At 37.4% G+C, this 23,252-nt stretch overlaps 1 protein-coding gene across 4 annotated transcripts in view; it reads right to left on the reverse strand.

Moving 5' to 3' along the window:
- Positions 1-23,252, reverse strand: part of CDH8 (cadherin 8) — a 350,974-nt gene that overhangs the window by 133,811 nt on the left and 193,911 nt on the right. For all 4 annotated transcript variants that reach the window (XM_036897785.2, XM_036897786.2, XM_036897782.2 and 1 more), the window contains 2 exons: positions 21,692-21,945; positions 1,475-1,611 (listed from right to left, as the gene is read on the reverse strand). In XM_036897785.2, coding sequence (XP_036753680.1) covers positions 1,475-1,611; positions 21,692-21,945 — 391 coding nt within the window. The remainder of the gene's footprint in view (positions 1-1,474; positions 1,612-21,691; positions 21,946-23,252) is intronic.

Below are 23,252 nucleotides of genomic sequence, written 5' to 3' on the forward strand. Positions count from 1 at the left end.
AAGAAAATTGTACTCCTAAGTAAGGAAAAACATCAGTTTCCAAAGCTCACCCTCCCTCTAGAACCTTCTATTTGGTAGGGTTGAAACTACATATCAGCTCGACTGCTCTTCTTCTTTGCTTGTCCTGGAGGTTGCTAAAAGAAATGGACATGCTTCACTTCTGAATCCACTTTTTCACACAGTGATTTTTTTGTTTTTTAATAAGGTTCCACGGAGGACATTTTCCCTGTATCTCAAAACAAAGAAACACTATGCCCCATTCTGAAACCTGTATTTCTCTTCTTTGTACAGACAAATTAATCACGTATCTCAGAGATGTTTCCCTGTTTTCACATTAGCTGTGAAAACAGAGCAGCCTTCAGAGAGAGCCCAGAGAGGACTTTGGGTCCCACGTCCTGTAATCATCACCTATACACCCCACACTGCACACATGCCCATGCATTTGTCTTCCTGTTGGTGTTTGTTTCCTTATTCAGGTTCCTGACTCTCACAGGGATTTATTATCTCCCTTGATTCTGTGTAAACTGTGAAGGCTTCATCAGGTGTTTCATGGAAAGAAGAGAATCAAATAATATGCAAACTGCATTTTGTTGGGAAATAAAATGAACATGATATCTCTTTTGCAAACTGTATTTTGTTTAGAAATAAAGTGAACATGATGTTTTTGTATAATAAAAAAAAATGGTGAGGCAGAGTGCAAGCTCTCCAGCACAGCGCGGCGCTAAATTTCACCATGTAGCTGTTGTTCAGAGACTCAACAGTGCGTCATTAAGGGCAATCAAAGAAGCTACGCTCATAAAAAATTGACAGAAAGACTAACATATGTTATTTTAACAACACTGGAACATCCTCTGGAAACAAGCTTACCTTTCCACATGTAATTTGTGAAAAAGAAATTATATTAAAGTTCTGGTTTTCTATTGTCAATGATTACTGTGTAAAATACATTAAACTCTGAAAAACAAAACAAAAAATCATGTAGAATTTCATCTGCCCAAAATAATATGTATGGATGGTATGAAGTTTCCTCTGGTATTTTCTGCCTGTCTGTGTGAATATATTTGTGTGTTGTTTAAATATATGATCCATAGTTCCTACATTGTGTAGGTTAGTGTTTGCTTATTTAAATTATGGTGGTGTATAAATTATTGAGTTCTATTTTTAACTACCTTTCTACACTAAATCTTTCCCCATATTTTAATATGCAAAATGTTTTTATTGGCTGAATAATGGATATAAAATGTAAGAATATTTGGATATAAGAATGTTTCCTTCCCACAATATTGCAACCTCTGGTAATTTACCACAGTGTAAGATATTTCATCTTGAGATGATACATCCAAAGTTTCCTGGGGAACAATAAAGTAAGTTCTAATGCCAAAATATATAACAGAAACAGGATCATTTATCATGTGATCACAAGGCATAAAATGGACCCATTCACACAAGGAAGAAATTAAACCCAGGCACTTACTAATTTCTGTAGCAATGATTGTTATATTGTGCCATACACTTAATTCTCTGTCAAGTGGTGTTGCCAGCGTTATCTTCCCATCATCTGCGTTAATGTTGAATTGTCTCTCCAGATCAGTATGCCGGTCGATGGAAAACCTACAAAACAGATATATCTGTAATCTGCTTCAATGTTTATATGATCCATCCATTTCACAGCAGACCTTTAGTAATCCTTAGAGGGCCATAGTTGTGAAGTCAAATGAATTGCGAAACTCAGTGGCATCATAATTTGTAAAATAAAATGACTGAATGAGGCACAAGAAACTTAATAATTATTGTCCAAGGAGTAATTAGCTACATATGCAACATGGAGGTCATAAACTGCCATCAGTTTCAATAGGTAACATCTTCAAAAACGGATGCTGATGAAGAGTTAATTGGACAATCCATCACGTTTATTGGACAGCTTATGATAATCAGCAGTTGCCACAAAATATCATATAAAACAATGAACACAAGCTCCAAGCAGAATGGTGCTATGCCACAGGTTATTAATGGCAATTAAAAGGAAATGGGTGTTTTGTTAAACTCATATTCAACTAGACATGTGTGTATGTTTCTTGTTTCTGTTTGTTTTGTTTTCATTTTGAGTGAAGTATACTGTACTTAAATTATTTAGATTTCCCACTAGTCTCTGTCCATAGAAAGCAGATGCTTACTGATTCTCTAGTAACAATTTTAGATTGGAATAGATAGGTTAGCAGATTTATAACACTAGATTCCAAGAAATTAAGAATTTTAAGTGGATAGATTAGCAGTTCCTCTATTAAGAAAACTTTCAGAGAAGACAATATTAAATAAAGCTTTTTATGTCTGGAGCCAACTACTTCTCAGGATCACTAAGTATCAAGATAATATCAAATTCATTTTTTTCCACAATAGTAATTGATTAATTCTTCTTTTATACCAAGATCTGTGCTTTGGCTATGGAATACCAAATCCAAGAAGGTGTATGTCTTAAGGAACATAAGGCATAATTAGAAAAATTGGCTCATAAATAGATTTCATAAATAGTGAAATATACTAGAACAGGATGGAATGGAGGCTCAAAAAAGGGTGTTGTGGACTGAATGTGTACCCCCCCAAATTCATATGTTAAAACTCTAATTCTCAATATCATGGTATTTCAAAGTGAGGCCCTGGGGAGGTAGGTAGGGTTGGATGAGGCTCTCATGATGGGATTAATATCCTAATGAAAAGACAGGACCTCTCTTTGCTCTCTGCTAATGAGGACACAAGGAGAAGATAGCCATTCTATCTCTATTATTTATGTATAGCTGTATCTGGGATTATTAATAAATTCACTTAGCCTCAATTTCTTCACTGGTCAAATATGAAGTGCCCATATCCCAAAGATTGAAAATAAATCATGGAAATGCTATATCTGATAATAGGCTAATATCCAAAATACATAAAGAAGTCATACAACTCAACACCAAAAATATAAGTAATCTGATTAAAAAATAGGCAGAGGACCGGAACATTTTTCCAGAGAAGACACACTGATGTCCAAGAAACAAATGAAAAAATGCTCCACATCATTATTCATCAGGGAAATGAAAATCAAGACTACAGTGAGATATCACCTCACACCAGTCAGATTGGCCACTCTCCAAAAGACAAAAAATAATAAGTGTTGGTTAGGATGTAGAGAAGAGGGAACCTTCCTACACTGTTGATGGGAACATCAATTGGTGTTGCCACTAAGTAAAATAGTATGGTGATTTCTCAAAAAACTAAGAATAAAAATAACATACAACCCAGCAATTCCACTTCTGGGAGTCTACTCAAAGAAAATGAAACTATTAATTCAAAAAGGTATATGCACTCCTATGTTTAGTGCATCATTATTTACAATAGCCAAGATATGGAAGCAACCTAAGTGCCCATCAGTAGATGAATGGATAAAGAAGATGTGGTACATATACACAATGGAATATTATTCAGCCATAAAAAGAAAGAAATCTTGCCGTTTGCAACAACATGGATGGATCTAGAGAGTATTATGCTAAGTGAAATAAGTCACTCATAGTAAGATGAACACTGTATGGTTTCACTGATATGTGCAATCTGACAAACAAAAGAAATGAACAAACAGACTCAGAAACGCAGAGAATGGATGGTTGGTTAACATAGGGGAGTGTGAAATAGGTGAAAGGGATTAAGTGGAACCAACTTCAAATTATAGAATAATTTAGTCACAGGGATGAAAGTACAGTTTAGAAAATATAGCCAATAATATTGTAATATCTTTATATAATGACATATGGTAACTCTACTTATCATGATGAGCATTTACTAAAATATATATAGTTACCCACTCACTATTTCACACATCTGAAACCAACAGAATATTATACATCAAGTATGTTTCAGTAAAAATTTAAAAAAGAAAAAAAAGTCATTAATCAGTTTCTAGTAGTTGGTAGGTGGTAAAGATTTGTTTATCACCAACATCATCATCACAATAACCATAATCATCAAGTCACACTAAATGAAAATTTAATAAACTTCCCAACTTGGAAGGTAGTGGAGAAGGGCTCTTTCTTTACAATTTGTGAACAGCATAAAATTAGAAAAAATTTGGGTGTTATTTAGCATCCATAACTTTTAACAGAAGCAGGGGTATTTTTTCTCATTTTTTTAAAGTTCCAGTTCATGACAGACTCTATGGGGTGAGTCATAAGAATTTATAAAGTAGGCTATAAATACGGCCTTTTAGTAAGATCAGAGCTAAGAATGTCATAATATTACGAGATTACACAATGGGAGGGACTTGAGGAAAAATGACTGAGTTTACAATTCAGTTTAAAGTCTTTCTCAACTATTTTAAGAAGTCCCTTGCTGCCTGTGCAGACATTTCAGACATTTTATTGCCTAGCAGACTTCAGGATAAAGGCTCTTAAGAATTACTCAGCAGCCCCCAAATCCTGACAATATAATCAACATGCATGCATTAGACACTAAACGTGCACAAGCACAGAGCTAGATTATTTCTCCTTCTGTTCTTCTCTCCTTGGTTTCTTATAAAATGAATAAAAGAAAAAATGAAACTCTTAGAGGCTAGGACATTTTAAGTAACCCACATAGAAAGTAGCATAACCAGAATGAAGACTCGTGTTTGATTCATTCTGAAGGTTATGTATAAACCAACAACAGAAAGGGCTCGCCTTATTCATGTATACGTGATGCATAAATGGGGGTGATATCAGTACTCGACTAGTAACACTGCTGTGAGCATCCGATCAGATATGTGTGGCACACTTTGCCTACACATACGTGTGCTGACCACTGAGTATCAGGCATCCTGCCGAGGGCTCTCTCACCATCTGTGTGATCCTGACATCTTTCAACGCCCACTGTGTACTCAATTTTCTGAATCAAAACCACATAATTACTTTTCTTAAGGAATACACTGATTTAAACATCTTTCAGATCCCTAAGTATTAAAATGCCCTACATCGCAATGTATCTAAGTGAAGATGACTTATCAAATAAGATGATAAAAATTAGACCTGTCCTGAAAGCCAGGGAGGAAAGCCTCCATCCCTCATCTTCTTTATCGACCTCTGGATGGATAAGTTTGTAATCGAGTTTCATTTTCTCAAAAACTCTGCTGTGCTCTGTTGCTTGAGGGGATGGCCTGGGTTTCTGGCTGTTTATCCTTAGGCTACCAGCAGAGTCCCAGGACCTAGGCTGCGCACATTCTCATAATCTCATGGCAATGAACACAGATCCCGGGGCTGACCGGCTGAGTTCACACCTTGACCTCATCATTTATACAGGTGTGATTTAGTCATGTTATTAGTCTAGCTATGCCTTTGTTACCTAATTTTCAAAATGGGAATTGTAATAGGTTTTGTGAGGTTTAAATGAGGTAATGTGTATAAAGCACTTATTATAGTGCCTGATACATAACGAGTACACAATGAACATAAAAGTCATTAATGTATCATTACTTATCTGGAAATGACAATAGGTTCCTACTGAGGATTCCCTGCCACTTCTAGGTCCGAGCTAGTGCTCCTGTAACTCCTTGCTTCTCTGTCCCAGATTCATCTGGGTTTTCATAGCAGTGTAAGTGAACATACAGAAGGTGTCAGTTTAAATAATTAAAAATAAAGCTGAGGAGGGAGAGTGCATGAGGGACGGATACCTGCATGCATGGGACCATTTTAGGGTATTTATTTTTCCACCTACTCTTCTGACCAAAATCTCTGCCTCATGAACTCACCATTGCAAGTTCAAAGGTTTATGGGATACATCTAATTTTGTATTCATATTGAATACTATATCAGCTTTTAAAATCATACTTAAAATTAATTACATTTTTACATAATTTTAAAATTAATTACATAGCTGAAGATTAATTATATTCAAAAAAACTGAGCACATGCCATTTTTAGGAATGTTCTCAGAAAACATTTGCTCCACTCTTTCTTCCCCTACACACCCACACATACACACTCACCATCTCTACGTCACCCCATCTCTAGCTGCAAAGGTTCAGTTTGTTTCCTCTGGCCCTCTAAGCTGCCACCATCCATTCCATGATCTCAATTTCTCCCCCTTCCTCTTACTCATTCCATTGTAGGAATAGATGGACTATTACACCAGCAGCAATAAAGGGCAATACTTATAAGACTCTGACATAGGGTCTTTCCTTAAGCCAATTAACAGGAAATAATTTCAAGGAAAAACAAAGTGGGTTAGAAAAAACAAACCCCGAGTTAACAACTTAAATTTTAAATTTTAGAATTCAGTACCCCATGTAAATTCTCAAGATGTCATGATTTTGGATAGATGATCTTAGAAATAGAGCTTAAGTCACTCTGATTTCTGGGATTTCCAGTGTCTGTATAAACAGCAGCACATTAAGTGGAAAAAACACAGAGAAACCAGAGAATCTTGGTGGAATCTCACCTGTGGATCCCACTGAAACAATGTAATTGCTCGTAATCTCACAGTCTCATCTATAAATAGGAGGAGATCTATTTCACAGAATGGGTGCTTTGCAGTAAATGAGTACATATATGACTCACACTACATAAATAAATACGTAAATAAAATGAGGAGTTAATTCTTCAATGTGTAAGAGATCTCTTCAAGCCCAGAGGGACTGTGGAAATGAAAATCCAGAAATGGAAAGATAGAAAAAAGGACTATCATTCACATCCTTTAGTCGCTGTCGGAAAGATAGAATTCCGCAAGTGACACTAGAAATACATCCAAAAACTTTTTGTAGTATTTGTCTAAAGCACTCTTCATTCCTTTTCAAGTATCTGATACTGTGAGCATCTCCATATAGCATAGTTTTCAGGCTGAAGGGATGAGAGGCTATCTTGGATTTCCTAGTTCACAGCTCACCCACAGGAGCTTTCTACACCTGGCCGAATTCTTCACATATCTTCCCTTCTTAAGGATGTCCCTACTATTATTCTACAGTTAAACATTTGCTGGATTTTTGCTTTTTTAGGACAAGCAGGGAATTTCATTTCACCTATCATAATACCACATTCGTTGGAAGTATGACCTCCAGTTACTTAGTAACCGATTAGTGGAAGGATATACAAACATTTGCTGAGCATGTATTATTATTATGCCTGAAACGTGGTGCTAAAGAAATATAAGGAGAGGGAGTAAATAAAATAGAAAAGGAGTCAAAAAGAAGAATGAATGATTTTGGTTACTACTGTATCTACAGTAAAGTTCAATGCCTTCTAATTTGTATCTTAAAAGTCATAAGATATGTATCTCCAGTACTGAAATCTCCATTCTAATTTCTTAAAAAATATGCATGTATTGTATTTGCTATTGCTTTGAAGAATTAAGATGTTTTAGACAAAAGGTCCCATTTTGAGAGGAGTAGAATAACCTTTGGATAGTCAACTTCCTGCCACAGTAAGATAAAAGTTCTTATTAACACAGTGGGAAGTGGCACGTGAGAAAACGGGGTCCTTAGGTCATGTGAACGTCAATTCTAATGATAGAAGTTTTGGAAATAGACATTATCTGTCTAGTATGACGTTTTAGAAACTTCATTATCCTTGATAACCAGTGTTCACAGAAGCTGTATTTAAACTTTCTTACTTTTTTCCAACACATACACTGTTTTTCTTTAATACTACCATTCCTCTAACCTGCAGTACTATGTCTTAGAAGTAAGGCTAAGGACTTCAATTTATTTTGTGAAGTGAAGGCTACAGATGATGCTTAGTACCTTCTATGGTGACTCTAATTTTACCTACACTTAGTATCTTTTATGGTGACTATAATTTTACCAGCTTACTCAATAAAAGTAGCTTGTAGGTATCAGAAGTATATGAAGGTTTATGGAGAAGTAGAAGTATATGTAGAAGTATCTATAGGTATATGAAGATACCGTTGGTGCAGTGGTTGAGAATAGGCCAAAATGGACAACTGCATATTACTGTGTTGAAAAGTAACATCCTATTCTGCATTGTTGCTCCCACTGATAGTAAATAACTTTTGCCTGAGTAATATATTTGCTTCCTCAATTAACACAGGACCACTATTTACAAGTCTTACCAACATTGGATGTTGGCACACAATCCCACCTCCTCTGTGTGTGTGTGTGTGTGTGTGTGTGTGTGTGTGTGCATGACTCAGATTTCATTGTTAACAGCCAAATAATATATGTACTCATCTTCATTTATTCATTCAAAATAATATATGTAGTCATCTTCATTTATTCATTCATCCATTCATTCATTCATTTAAAACATCTTTTTGCTCTTCTCTCTAATCTTACCCCCAACATTACATGCCTTCACATTACATGCCTTCAGAGACCCTCTGTCCCCTGTTCAATTACTTTCTTCCTTGCAATAATCACTCTGTCAAGAACATTTTAAGGATTTTCAGAATCATATTCCCAAAGTCAAGGTGTCTTCTCTTTCCATTGCAACACATGTGGACCATGCAGGTTCAGGTCTGGAGTGAATACATGCAGCCATGCTAATTATCTTCATAACTAGATAAAGATAAATAGGTAACAAGTTTCTTTAAAAGTTATTCCCAGCTTCATTCTTTCCACTATAACATTTGTGAAACACGTTTTTCCAGGAAATGACTCATTTATTCCTAACTTCTCTGCTAAGCCAACATGTATCTAACCCTCAGTTTCTTCATTAAAAATATCAGGATAATATTGCCTTCTTTTAAAGGTGAAGGTGAATCCCAAGTTAGATAATGCATTGTAACTTGCATTACATTTTTAAAAAGTGGTTTTACACTGAGTATTTTTCATTATTTCTTAAAGACACTCTGCCAAATATCTAGGCATTTTTAAACAACAAGAAAATATTTGAAAGATTCTGGTAGTCAGTTTCCATGTGAAGAGAGACATCATACTGTCACATTTCAGCTTTCTGTGTTCACTCCCAGGATGAAGAAGATTCACCCAACACAGTCATCATCAGGTACTTTTTACTTTATTTTGGATCAAACATTGAAATCTCAGATGCCAAATCTGTTGGTTCACAGAGGTCCATCTCCTGAGCATGTGTCTTGCTTTACCGTTTCTGTCACTTATATCTCAGAAAAATCAGATCATAAAGCCACAGTCTCATATCTAACTTTCTGCAGCCACAGAATCAGAACAGAAAAAGGCCCTTCAGAGTGACTTCCAGATGAAACTTGATTCATGACTGAGTCTTCATATTTGCATAATATCTCTGTAGAAATTGTAACTTTCTCCCTGAGTCATCAAAACAATCATTCATAACTGAGATTTCTAAGTATGATTAGTATGCAAAAAAATGGAAAAAAATGGAATGCAGTTTTGTATGTACTGTGAAGGGACTGAATTTAGATTTTTATTGGTATTTAATTTCAATACAGTTATAGAGACTGCTTCTTTTGGTGATCCAGTATGATACTAAATGTTAGAATAAAGCCTCTCAGACACATTGGTTGTGACTTTCTCATCACTTACAGTGAGACATGGCAAGTTCTATAAATGTAACATTAACATTGCAGTGAACTAGGGTCTCCAAATGTGTCTGAGAAAGGGTGAGGGGTGGCTGGAGAAGCCACCAAAGAGGAGGTAGCATCTTTTTTTGGGACAAGAAGAAAAAGTAGGACTTTTTTTGGGTGGAATATCCAGGGAAAGCCTCCCGCAGAAAAAAATGGAAATAGAAAATCTTGGGGTTTGGATTTGTTTAGGAAACTATAAAATTACAAGACTGGATTAGGTGTGGTGAGAACTAAGTTTTGTCAGATGAGCATTCTATCATTTTTTTTCCCACCCTTTCTTTCTGTCTGGTCTCTTCCTTCCTTCATTCACTCTTCATTTGAGTTTCTTTTATGCACAAACCATTGTATGAAGTGCCAAGATAGACATGGCCTTGCTCTCATGTATCTGAGTCTCTATGTGAGAAAGACGCCAAGAGTAAATAAGTTTTTTTCAAAGCTTAAGAGTGAGTGATACATTCCTGAAGAAGAAAGGGAAAGGGCTGAGATGAATAAAATATTACAAAAATCTTCCTGTCCAAAGGAACAGCAAATATGAAAAGTATGAGTTAGGAAGATGGTCAGTGTCCTGAAAAACCTTAACAAAAGGTAATGTGGTTGAAGTTCAAGATTCAGTGGGGGAAGGGCAGCAAGGCATCCCTCGGGAGGGGCATGGGAAACCAGGCTGAAGAATTCTTTTTTCAACCGTAGGAAATGGGGAGACACTTGAAAATATACTTCATGATCTAAACCACAGAAGAATTCCACAGAACCTTTTGGGATGTGGGCATATCCATGCTTTCTACACTGCTAGCTACATGGGGCTGTTTAGCCCTTGAAATCTAGTGCCATTGAGGAATGGACATTTTTATTTTATTTTATTTAAATTAACTTTATTCCAATTCAGGGAGCCACCTGTGACTGGTAAATAATGATATCAGAGAGCATAGATCTCAGGTGAGTTGGTAATCATGCTGGCATAGGTAAGGGTATCAAAGGATAGGACCTGGGCAAATGGAGCTGTTATCACTGCTCACATCAGAGACAATGGTGTTTGAGCTTAGAAAGTAAAAAAAAATAAGACAGGGCATGGTGAGTATTTGGATATGGAAGAAAAGGAAATGGAGGAATCTTGAAACAACACCCTTACGGGAGGCTCATAACCTCTTCTGTTGACTGATGTTGCTTTCAAATGAAACAAGTGTTCTCTTTTTTGTCTCCTTTCAGCCATTTTTTTTTTGTAATTATTCCATACATCAAACTGGTCAGAAATAGTCACATAAATATTAGCAAAAGATATTGAAATGTCCAGAAATACATGAAATCTGGATTTACAGTGACAATATAAAATCTACCTCTAGGGTGTGCTTATCTCTAATGGGAGATTAGGAGTTGTGAGGATAAACTTTCATAGCGAATCCCCCCATGAGGACCTTGATCCTCACTGTTCACCCTAAGGTCCCGGGAATCCCAGCCAATGCTCAAGAATCTCCATAGGACCATGATAATCTCGGGACATCAGGGAGAATCTAGGAGTTAAGAGTATCTTTTAAATCCCTTAAACATCTTTTGGGGCTGTCAGTCATGACAGTGATGACTTTTCTTTAAATGAAATGATATTCAAAGTCCATGGATGTTACATGGACACTAGAACAGAGATGGTGTGGGATAGAAAAAGCACTTGATTATGTAGCAGCCTGGATCATAGGACAATACCCAAAATTAAGATCTAGTAATATATTTAATGCATTCATGTGATCTTCCTAAGTTTTAGTTTCTCTGTTAAGCCCTGAATATTTTCTTACTTAATCCTCCCTATAAATAAATAACCTGAGTAGTTATTTAATATAAATTATCCTGACTCTCAAGTCTTTAGTTATAAAATGCACTATTTCCCCATTCATAAAGTTACTGAGATAATAAGTATAATATCCTGGCCATAGTATGAGACACATAATAAACTCTTGGTGAGTGTTGGATGGTTATGAGGATGGTGGTATTTTATTACATAAGTTTGTCCAATTTTGGTCAAAAACATTACTATATAGAAAAAAAATTATAGAAAACATGAACGCCCAAGATAGAATAATTAAAAAGTGCAAACTATACCAAAACAGGTTTTTTGAAAATGTCATACAGTGATACGTACTTTGAAATTTATCAGACGTTCAGGCTCACTTAGTAAATGCTAATGACTTATGGGAAATGCTGAGAATTAATAGGTGAACAAGATGTGGTCTATTAATTCTTAAAGGCTGGAAATGCATTTATATTGAAATAGCTTCTTTACTTGTCCAAAACATAGAGGTAATAACAGGGGCACATCATTCTAGTCTTCAACCAGATGTAACTCTTTCTACAGGGACAAAAGTACTTTACACCAAAAATACTCATCCCTAAGCATAACACCTGCTTGCATGGTCTAACCAAGTCTTGTACATTTAAGTAAGTGCAAAGCCCAACATCATGTACTCAATGCTTAGTAAAGCTGATCCAGACGGGCTTCGTTTGCCAGTGAGTAGATTACACCTCCCTGCCCTCACCAAATTTATCTCACTCTGGGCTCTGTTCCCTTTCTGCACCTGATCTTTTCAATTTCAGACCCTTGGCTTTGGAAGAACATCTAGGTCTTTTGCTGTCCTGTATATAGGACAGCTTTCCAAACATATCTTCTATAACTTTGACCCTTCTTAAGGACTTTGATAAATCTTATTCTCATTTACCATGAAGCTACATACCTGAGTAGACCATCCCAAACTTTATTTGTATTCTGAGGCCCATTTGAAAGGCACTTCAAGTAGGCCTATTCCACTACCCAGTAAACTGACTCCAAACACACAGGACAGAGCTAATGAACTTTTGATAGATAGAAATGGCATTTCTCCATTTTTACCATACTCTCTTCTTAAAATATGCAATATTATGTTTTCCTCTGAAATACTAAGTCAAATCCGATAGTCCTTTATCAAAAGCAAGGTTACATAATACCTTGAATCAAATCAGAATGTAGAAAGAAGGGAAAACAAAGGCTTGGTTGAAATGACTCCCATAAATATTTGAATGTCAGATAAGGATGTCAATCTCCCTTTGTTGGAATGCAGAAGAGGGGTTTCTTTCTGCCTTATGAGTATAATCATGTTAGATGACACTGCTTAGCCTACACATGCATCTTTGCTCCTCTCAGAATATAAACACTACTACTAAATTTTGTTCCCTACACGGGACAGAGATTTCACCAATCAGGTAAAAAAATAAGCAGGAAGGAAGGAAGGAAGGGAGGAAGGGAGGGAGAGAGAGGGGAAAGGGAGAGGGAGGGAGGGAGGGAGACGGAGAGACAGAGAGACAGAGAGACAGAGAGAGACAGAGACAGAAAGAGGAGAGAGCTAAAAAAGAAAAAAAAACATGAACTTTTAAAACCCCAAATAAGCACTTTCCATTTTTTCTTCTCTTGCTTCTTATGCTATTTTACCACCCTAGATCACTTTTTACAATATTGTTTTAATACATGCAATCTGATAGTTTTGGATAATTATTAGTCAGGTTTACCATAGCACACTGATAACATATCAGCTTAATCAATTTGCCACTTCAGTGTTTACACCTCAAGATATAGGAGAGAGATATATTTGCCAAAGGGAAGAAATCACAGTGCAGTGGTGGTGATGTGGACCAGGGACCTCTGTGGCCAGCAGGATGGATTTGGTCAAGTCACTTCACTAGCAAAGAGATTCAGTGTCTTATCCAGGATGCACATGGAGACGTGCTGTGCAGCTCTTCCTTCAAAGGAGGATGCTCGGGCCGCGCAGGGAGTGGTCAGTAGACAGCCCCACCTGTATGCTCCTTAGAATCCTGATAATCAATAAACATTATAGAGGAACCCTCTGGGTTGGGCCAAGGCTTTGCTGGGACAGCCCGGCAGTTTGATTTCTTCCCCTGCCCATCCTGCTTCCATCTCCTTTCATTCAGAGGTGCTCGTCCCCAGCAAACATCTTGTCCTTCAAACTCCATCTACGTCCAGGGAAAACAACCTGTAACACTTTTCTTTAATGGGAATAAGAATATGTGTAATTCATGGAGTGAATGGAATGAAATCTAAAGGAGATAAATATGAAGGACCCTGTACTAAAATACTAAATAGGCATGGACCAAGTCCACAAGGCATTTCCAGTATCACTCACTGAATATCCACTCTCATCCTGGAGAGCATATGTTAGAGTTTGTTGAACATACTACAGCCAAGTCTATTCCAAGTGGCATTCTATTCCATGCCATCTCAGGCTTTTAGAGCAAAATGCTGCGGGAGTCAGAGAATTTGCCAAGACATTGAAATGCAGAGACCATAGTTTGGCTAAGGCAGTCACCAGCCTCAATTCTAAAAACCCTCCCTGTATTGTAGACATCACTGAGATCGAGAGAATGGAAGGGACAGAAAGAAAAAACAGGATTTTACAATAAATTCATGCAAGAAACAAATAAATTTCCCACTCCAAACAGGTAGTCATCACAGTATTTTTCGATCCTTTCCCAGCCTCTTTGATAATCATTTGAATTTTCCCAAAAGCTCACTAAATGAAGCCAGATTTTTCAGGCAGACTCAACAGGAGAGCATGCTGTCATTGGCCACACGAGGACCAAGGTCGCAAGGGCTCTAAGGCCAGCACGGGGAATGCCAATTCCCATCATACAGAGCTGGATTCTAATATAAACATTTTTTTATTGCTATAGGTTAAAAACATTTACCTTATCTTTAAGGGAGTGTCTTAGAATAAGATCCTGGAATGATGTGAAAGCCAATTATTCAAATTAATGATGAAAACCCAAACTCTTAGCCGTCTAGTATAGAAATGGGCAAACTGTTTTCAAAAGTAAGTATTTAAGACTTTGCAGGCCATACTATTCAACTCTGCAGATGTAGGGCATAAAAGAAAGAGGATAGCTGTGCTCCAATAAAACTTTATTTTAAAAATGTGATAGGCCAGATTTGGCACCCAGACTATGGTTTGCTGACTCCTGGCCTAGTGTATAGAGTCAAAGTATTCACTAAAGTCATGCGTCCTTCCTTAAGTAAGTTCTACGGATAGTAACAAAGCGGGAGGATTCATACAGTAATAAAAAGATACACATTCTATTACGTACATAGGACTATGTGTTGTGATATTTGTAATACTCTGTGCATTAGAATCTAAAGCACAGACCAGCACAAAAGCCTGAATACTCTCCCCTTACGTCATATGCTCCAGGTGCTTTAAAAAACTACAGAAAGTTCAAAGATTAAAGGTGCTGTTTCCACTCTCTCCCCCTTAGCTAATTAACTTACCTATGAAGTCCTAGTTCAAGGAACCTTGAGTTCAAATTCACTGGCTACAATTCCCAATAGTGTTCCTTAGAGTGTAGTCAGATAGATGTTGCTCTTGGAGAAAGGCTGTGTATATCTATTTTTCAAATTTAACAGGCATAAATGTACTTTTATACTATAAAAATGTGTTGCTAAACATTAGTTTGCAGCCTCTATATGGAAAATTTATACAAAGATACAATTTTGAGCCGACTGCAAGTGAGGATGCTATTTAGAGTCATTTATAATGAAATAAACCCCTTAGTTATGAATCAGTTATTATATTTCACTGAACTCCAACTGTTTCTTTCTCACTGCTTAATTTCATTCTAGCTTTTGTTATTATGCCTAAAGAAACCATTTTAACATTTTCTCGCATGCACTTTGAGTATCAAAAATTCCATCTACAAGTTTTCAGCTTTTTGCCTCTAATTGCTCTACTGGTTGTTCTAGCTGCTTTAATAAATAATATTGTCAGAGTTCTGCTAGTGCCAGAGTTCCAAGGTCCATGCATCACGTATTATTTATTATTCCTTTAAGGAAAAAAAGGAGCCTTTTCCTACCCGAAAGCATTGCTTTATAGTGAGAGAGAGAAAATGAAAAAAATGAGAGAAAATTATAAACACTGTCCACCCTCCAAATTTAGTATGAGGTTCTCTACAGTGTGAGATATTTTTACCTTAGCATCACTGGATAGCTATGCTTGCTTCTATTCAAATTAGGAAACTAGCAAACCTCTCCCTCTATGAGACCCTAAAGTTCTGTAATGTAGTTTTGTTGATCATCTTCAGAGAGCATGTACTAAAGGCTAGTTAGATAAATGTGAGTGGCTTGGGTTTTCCATGGCTATTCAGCCAGCCAAGTTATTATAAAATAAGGACCATGAGAGCAAAGACTATGTCTTTATAGAAATTCCCTGGGGCAAATGTGGATTCCACTGTTATTAGTTGTATAACTAAATAGATAAGTTTGTATACATATAGTAATGTGACTCATTGAAAAGATGACTGTGTGATGAATGCACTTAATGAATTAATAATTTAATGAATTACTGTTAGTTAAATTCAGGTACAGTGAGTTTTTGGAAGAATGACTCAGAAGAGCTGGTACTTTTAAATTGGGAGAAAGTCAAACTTTCATCTGGCTAAGAGTGTGAAGGAACTAAATGATCAAATTTTAATTAGTTTAAAAAAACTTGGTCCTTGTACTAGACCCTTGTACTGTTGGTGGTGGGAATGCAAAGTGGAAAAAGAGCCACTATGGAAAGTTACTAAAAAAAAAAAAAATAGAACTACCATATGATACAGCAATCCCACCTCTGGGCATTTATCCAAAATAATTGAAATCAGGATCTTGAAGAGAGATATTAGCACTCCCATGTTCGACTGCAGCACTATTCACAATAGCCAAGATGTAGAAACAACCTAAATGTCCAACAAAACATGAATGGATGGAAAAATATGTGGCATGTAGCTAAAATGGAATATTATTCAGCCTTAAAAAGAATGACATTCTGTAACATGCAACAACACAGAACAATCTGGGGGACACAATGCTAAGTGAAATAAGCCAGTCACAGCAGGACAAATACTGCACGATTCCACTCGCATGAGGCGTCTAAAATAGTCAAAATCACAGAAGCATGAAATGGTGGTGGTCGGAGGCTGGAGGGAGGGGGAAATGGGAATTTGCTTATCAATGGACATAAAGTTTCAGTTATGTAAAGTGAGTAAGTTCTAGAGATGTGCTCTACAACATTATGCCTATAGTTAACAATATTACACTGTCCACTTAAAAATCGATTAAGAGGGTGGATCTCATGTAAAGCATTTAAAAAAAATGCAGGTCTTTACCAAAAACAGGAGTTACTGCAAGATGGAAGAGAGAGTCTATTGATACACAGTCTACCCTCCAGATTAATGCTAGGTTGTCTATAGTATAAAGTATTTCCACTCTAGCATCATTGGCTATCAGGACTAGAAGGAGTGTTTTCAGGAAAAGAGCTCATTAACAACAAGCCTGATAACTGAGGTGAATTATAAAAATGCCATAATACAAGTAGGGAGAAAAAGAAAACACGCGATGCCCTTGTGTTGAGTGGGCACTTACATTCAAGAGAGGTGCTAGGACGACAGAGCCCTGTGGCTCCCGTGATCGTACGTCAGCCTGCTGTGCCTGCTGAATGGCCACCGTGCATGCTTTTAATTTAAGCAGCTACCTTAGTCTTACTCTAGCACATGAGTGTTCTGAAAGATATAGGAATCAAGTCTCTAAACAACATGCCATCTCAGTGCCATGATGGCACCAAATACACACTTGAAATAAATTTTTTTTTGAGAGGAAAAAAATGAACCTCACCAGATTTCCATGAAAGCACTGACTTTTATTCAACACCCACCAGGTGTTCGAATTTTTTTACCTTAAATATAAATAATTTCAGAGTGTTTGTCACAAAGTACCAGCTCAGGAAACATTAAGTGTCATCATCCTACTCCACGTCTAAGATGCCAGAACCGAGCAAAGCATAGCAGATGTAGTGGCCAATGGCATGAAGAAAGCTGGGTTAATACTGCCCTGAGCCCCCTGCTATGGCACCCACCATGCACGGGGAACCCATCCCATCAGAGCTCCAACTTATTTCTCCCTAAAAACTGGCATCATACTGACTACTTCACAGTGTCTTTTGTGAGAATTAAGTGGAATGATACATAAATATGGAGAAATAACACACAGAAACAGCACAAGGTCTGATTCATAGAATCGTAATGGTATTGTTTCTCCCTCTACCTCCCTGATCACGGCTGGGTGTGCAGTCCAGGGACAAACCCATAAAAGGGAGCCAGATGGATGAGCAAGAAATGCTCTACCCACACTCTGGCTAATCCCACATACATGGTTTGTTTTCCTTCTTTTGTTGGTGTACATCCTGGATTGAATGAGGCCACTTAAACAAGGAAGAGTTTGTTATCTCTAAGAAAATTGGTCCTGCTAAGCCATCCCAGCATGGAGAGACACAGCTGGGGACACAGAGAACCACAGGGAAAGAATGGGAGTGCGGCAAAGCGACACGTGGCAACAGGCATTGGATCGTCAGAAAAACCCGGATATGCATCAAAATCCCACTTCTGATGGTTTGCCTGACATTGGGCAAGTTAGTCTTTCTTAACCTCAGTTCCCTCATCTGTTAAGTGAGGATAATGAGCATGCATATTATCTCACAGAGGTGTTAGGGAATGAGATGAGTATATTTAGCACATCCCTGCCACATATTAAGTACTTACTGGTAACAATATTTATAGCAGTAGCCAGGGAAAATTATGCTAAATGAGGTTAATTAGACTATTTAGCATGCAACTATTAAAGAAAAAACAGTTCTGCCCACAGTCAGCAATCTTTAGTAGAAGGACCTCTGCTAAATACTAGGTTTTGAGTTTGTACTAAAGACACAAAATGGATGGTGGCTGTATTCATTGGTAAAGCTACTACATATTTTACAACTTAATTTAATGACCACAGGAACCCTGTGAGGAAAATGATATTATCCCAAAATACAGATGAGGAAAGTGAATCTCAGAGAATTCCAGAGATCTGCTGCCTGGGGAAGTGGCAAGTGATGGGATTTGAACCTTAGTCTGCATAAATTAAAAAATATATCATCGTTTAATAACTTACACAACTTAGTTCTATATTCCTGAGACCCATATAGTATTGAAGAAGCAAATGCTGAATTAATGTTCCAGGAAGGGAGGGGTAAGACTGTAATTTATGCTTCTATGTCACTGTCTATTTTCCCCTGGAAGGGGATATACAGACATAAATATAGACACAGATAGTACAAATATACATAGAGGTTTAGGCATAAGAATTTTAAAATACATATTTCCAGCTTGACAATGTGTTTTAAAAGAAATTGAATCTCATGGGAAGTTGACCAACCGATAAATGACTGTATGCTTTAACAGCAAATGCCACAATAAATGCCTAATTCTTGTTGGATGGCAAAGTAAACATTCCCCTAAAAGATGGATACATTCTTGTCAGCATATAAAAATGTAACAGTTCTAAAGAGACAGTAACGCACAGCTCTTTGTTGCTCAGTGATTCCCTGAATACCCGTGTCCTCTGCTTCTGTTTAAAAAGGTTAAATGGCTCTAAATCTGTCTGGTAGACTCATAAGGAACTATGCATTGCTCTGGCTAGTCAGGAAATTTAATTTTCTACTCAAATTAACCAATTGTGCATAGAGAAAGGAAAGTGACTCTCCATACTTGATGGGACAGAGTTGGCGGTGGGGGACAACAGCAAAATACAGAACAGATGCTGGAAAGATGCTGCAGTTGGTGACTCTAACGTTCTCATCTCATGGAGCCAATACACCTCCAGTCAGAACTGTGTGGGACTTGCCTTCTGAATAACACATCAAGCCCTTAGAAAGAGTATTTGCTTCCTCTTTAGGTGGGACCATAGACACCAAGGACATAGCACTTGCCTGACTTCTGTCAGAAGCACGTACAGGTCTGTGTCATCCAATGACATGTTATCTGTTCATAGCTCCTGGTAACGGAGCCTCAAATCCCCTTGGCTTGCCTGAAAATAAAGTGCTTCCAAGGTGGAGAGTTGCTGCTAAGCAGCCTCAAGCTTCCTTTACATCTGCCTTCCATACCAGGGGCAATAATAACAATAACAATAGAAATAATAATAACTACAATGATCACCACTTAATTACCAGTGAACTGGAATTACGAACAGTAAATCATTATTGTTACATCAAATATATGGAGAGACTCTGACATGTGCAAAACATGGGGAATTATGAACCTGGATTTTTACCCAGTGCTGCCAATTTGAGGTTACTGTCCCTCCAACCTCACCTCTAGGTGATTAAGAACATGTCTCAGCACGGGAAGTCCATTCCTGAGGCCACTGTGGATTCCACATTTGGACTCTGTAAGTGATTGCCCCATTATTTGAACCTCCACTTTCCCAGAGGGTCCCTGGCTTGGTGTAGTCCTGAGCTCCATATGTGTTCCTTGTTGACAAGAGTAGAAATTTTGTCAAATCAAATGTTAAAACTGGCCCTTTGAGCTGTCTCTCAGTTGGATCAATTTTGCTAACCACCTTCATTTTACATCTCATGCTTATCTGAGGAAAGTGGCAATTGCTCCTTTTCTGTACTGTCGGAGGAAATGGAGTAACATGAAATAGGGAAGATGCATTTATTCGACAAATACTATTGCCAGCATTTATTTCAGCATTTCGATATAGAGCCATTTCCTAGCTTCATTATTTAGTCAGAAAGTGGATGCCCATGTAAATTACATTTTTCTGGATACTTCTTGCCCTTGTGTTTGACACTTAGATCTTAGAGACATACAATTCTTTTAGGCAAATATGGGCATTTTGTATGTCTATACTTGTTGAATTTCTTTAGAACCGAGAATGGACAACCTACCATTCCTCAAATTCCCAGGTGGAGCTTTACCTTCTTAGAGGTCAGGCTCTTTTGAAGGAAACTCTTTTTGTGTCCTTCTGGGATACACTCTTTATTGTCCTAAATTTAGAAGTGGCTTGTATTAAACAAAGCTTTTCTTGAAACTGAAAAGAATTATTTTTTTGCCCAAATTCCCATTATTTGGGGCATCGACTCTTCTGGTGGGTTTCACTTTTAGCCTTGTACTTTCAGCACCCTCATGGGTAATGGAAATTTAATACATAAAAAAGAATTGAATAAAGAAAACCTCCAGAAAGCTCTCACTTGTCTAGTTTCCCTGAATCAACTAACTGGGAGGATATCCATCCTAGATCCCTGTGACTTAGAAATTGAATGAGTTGAGCATGAGCTGACATCTAAAACATAGATTGAGTAGACAATTCTTGAAAGCTATATTCTTCCATCTAGTTATTCCCCTTTTTCCCCCTCCCTCTTATTATTATTATTTTTTTCCAACACACATTTCTAAGACAATATTTGAAATCCACACTCAAACACATCATTAGGCAACACTTCACCCTTGGAGACCAGTGTACAAGTTATGGATTTTCAGTGTTCTTTTGGAAGAAAGCTATTTAGCTTGAGCACCTGTACTGTCATTTGGGTGACTGGCAAAAGAGAAAAGATGTTCACAGTTCAAGAGAAAATAAAAAAAGTAGAATTGAGCCTCATTTCTAAGAAATGGCAGAAAAACTTTAATAAAGGATTATTTCTCATCTCAGGCAAAAATTTTCTGAGCAGGGAAAGTATAAACAAAAGGTACTTTTGAAATGGCAGAGAGAATTTTGTTTCAAAGGTAGCAATCCAGATATGCTGAATTATCAGAAATGCCCATGAAGTGATAAGAAGATCATTTTAAAGCCAAACACAAACCCAGAAATAAGCCAGGGGCCTCTGAATGCATTGAGACAGTGGTCTCAGGCCTCTAAAATTCTTATGTATAATTCACTGTAACTATCAAAGGAGAAAGAAGATAAGCCAGCAACACTTGCACAATGCTAGAAAAAAGCAAATGCACAAACAAGCAAAAAAAAACCCCATATCATATGAAAGACCCACCCAAATGCACTGCAAAATGCATGTGATTTTGCATTTTCCTTGAGCTCTCTGAAAGCTGGAATAGCGTTATTCATCTTGATATTCCTGGCTCAGGGCATTGATTGTAGCTGTTAGTAGGTGTGCATGTACGTGTGCGTCCATTGGTGCAGCTTGCACACTTGTGCATGCACACACACATAAATTGTGTAAGCCTAAGTTCCTCAGTCATGTGAGCACATTCCCAAAGGCAGCCGCACGGAATGTACACATACTCTCATTTTACGCTGATTTGCTTGTCATTGGACATAGCCAGTACGCCTTTGAAAAAAAAAAAGTACCTTATAGGACTAGAAGTGACGTCAGGGTCACGAGCGGTCACTTGCCCAATCACGGAGTTTAGAGCGGCATTTTCATGAACTTCGAGGAGGTAAGTCGGTGAAGAGAAGACAGGAGGTTCATCTGCATCCTCAACCACAATTTTGACTGTTGCCGTATCTTTAAAGGGCCCCCTGCCGCTGAAACGTGGGTCAATATGGACATTGGCTGCCTCTACCTTCAGCGTATAGGATTTTTTGGTCTCAAAGTCCAGAGGCTGTTAAGAAATGACAAAGATGAATGTTTCTCACTAATGACCACAGCAGCAAGAACAAATGAGGGTAATGCTGATGGATGATAGTTATGTGCATTTAAGCCCGTTTGTGTGCCTTAATGGGATCACTTGCCATTCCCTCAGATTCAACCTGTAAATTTTACAGGCATTTATTGATATCTGTTTATTATACAAGCTCAGTGAATCTGATCTCCTTTTGTTTTGTTTTGTTGTGCTCATTTCACTTGGAATTCACAAAATATTCACAGTCATGAATTGTGCCATCAAAATTTCACTTCAGAGTCATAATAAAATTTTACTCGTGATGGCCTGACCTGCATACCAATCAGCCAGTTAATCGGGCCTCTGCTGGTAGGAGATAAGGCTGCATCGAACACAATCTCTATCTGGGAAGAATATTTTATCATTTCTGCAACAGCGTGTGAAATGTAAAGAACTAGGAATAATCATTGTTTAGTCCAAGGAGACAGTATGAAGCATAATTCAGCACTAATCTCAACAAAGAGTTTTCTTATTTGACTTCCAAAGTATCATTGCTCTACTGATGTTGTGGCTAAAATGAAGTTTATTATTTTTTAAAGGTATTCTTAGAAGGTCGCTATTATGAGTTCTGTGCATGAAGCAGGTGGGCATATATAGAAATAGCTTGCAGATGCATATCTATTTGTGTTTATATTCAGAAGAAGGAAGGGTAAGAGCAGTACACATAGATAGCTATGCCTGGCTATTCCTCCACTGGCCACTTAAAAGCAACTTGAAATTACCTCATTGCACCATTACTGACAATATTTCTGACATATTAATACCTCATTCCTTAAAAGCCCCAGAGACTTTAGCTAATGACCTAGGTAAACAGAGCTGGGTAAAAGGACACAGTCCCCTTAAATTACCAGAAACCCATCTGTATCAGAATCCTTACACTCCATTATCTCTGCAACTCATAATACTTTGGATTTCAAGGATGTACGTCTGTCAGGTTTCAAATAAACAATTTAGGTTTGCACTGCAATTTCTTAAAGAAACAGAACTTTAAGCCTACAATGCAGATTTTTTTAAAAAGTAAGGCACAGGAAAGCTGGCATTCGTGAACTCTTTCAGAGCTCCTGTACAAACTGAAGTAGATATTCTTATTTCACAGCCGTGTGCTGATTTTTTATATTTGAATGCAGTTCTAAGGGCACATGGCTTTTGGGGGAAATATTTTCTAGTAAATAAGGCAGATACTTTCCGGTCTATTCTGAAATTACTAGGCACATGTACCTATGAGTAGACATTTAACATCAGCATTT

Source organism: Manis pentadactyla, chromosome 15 (assembly GCF_030020395.1).
Source record: "Manis pentadactyla isolate mManPen7 chromosome 15, mManPen7.hap1, whole genome shotgun sequence".
Taxonomy (NCBI): domain Eukaryota; kingdom Metazoa; phylum Chordata; class Mammalia; order Pholidota; family Manidae; genus Manis; species Manis pentadactyla.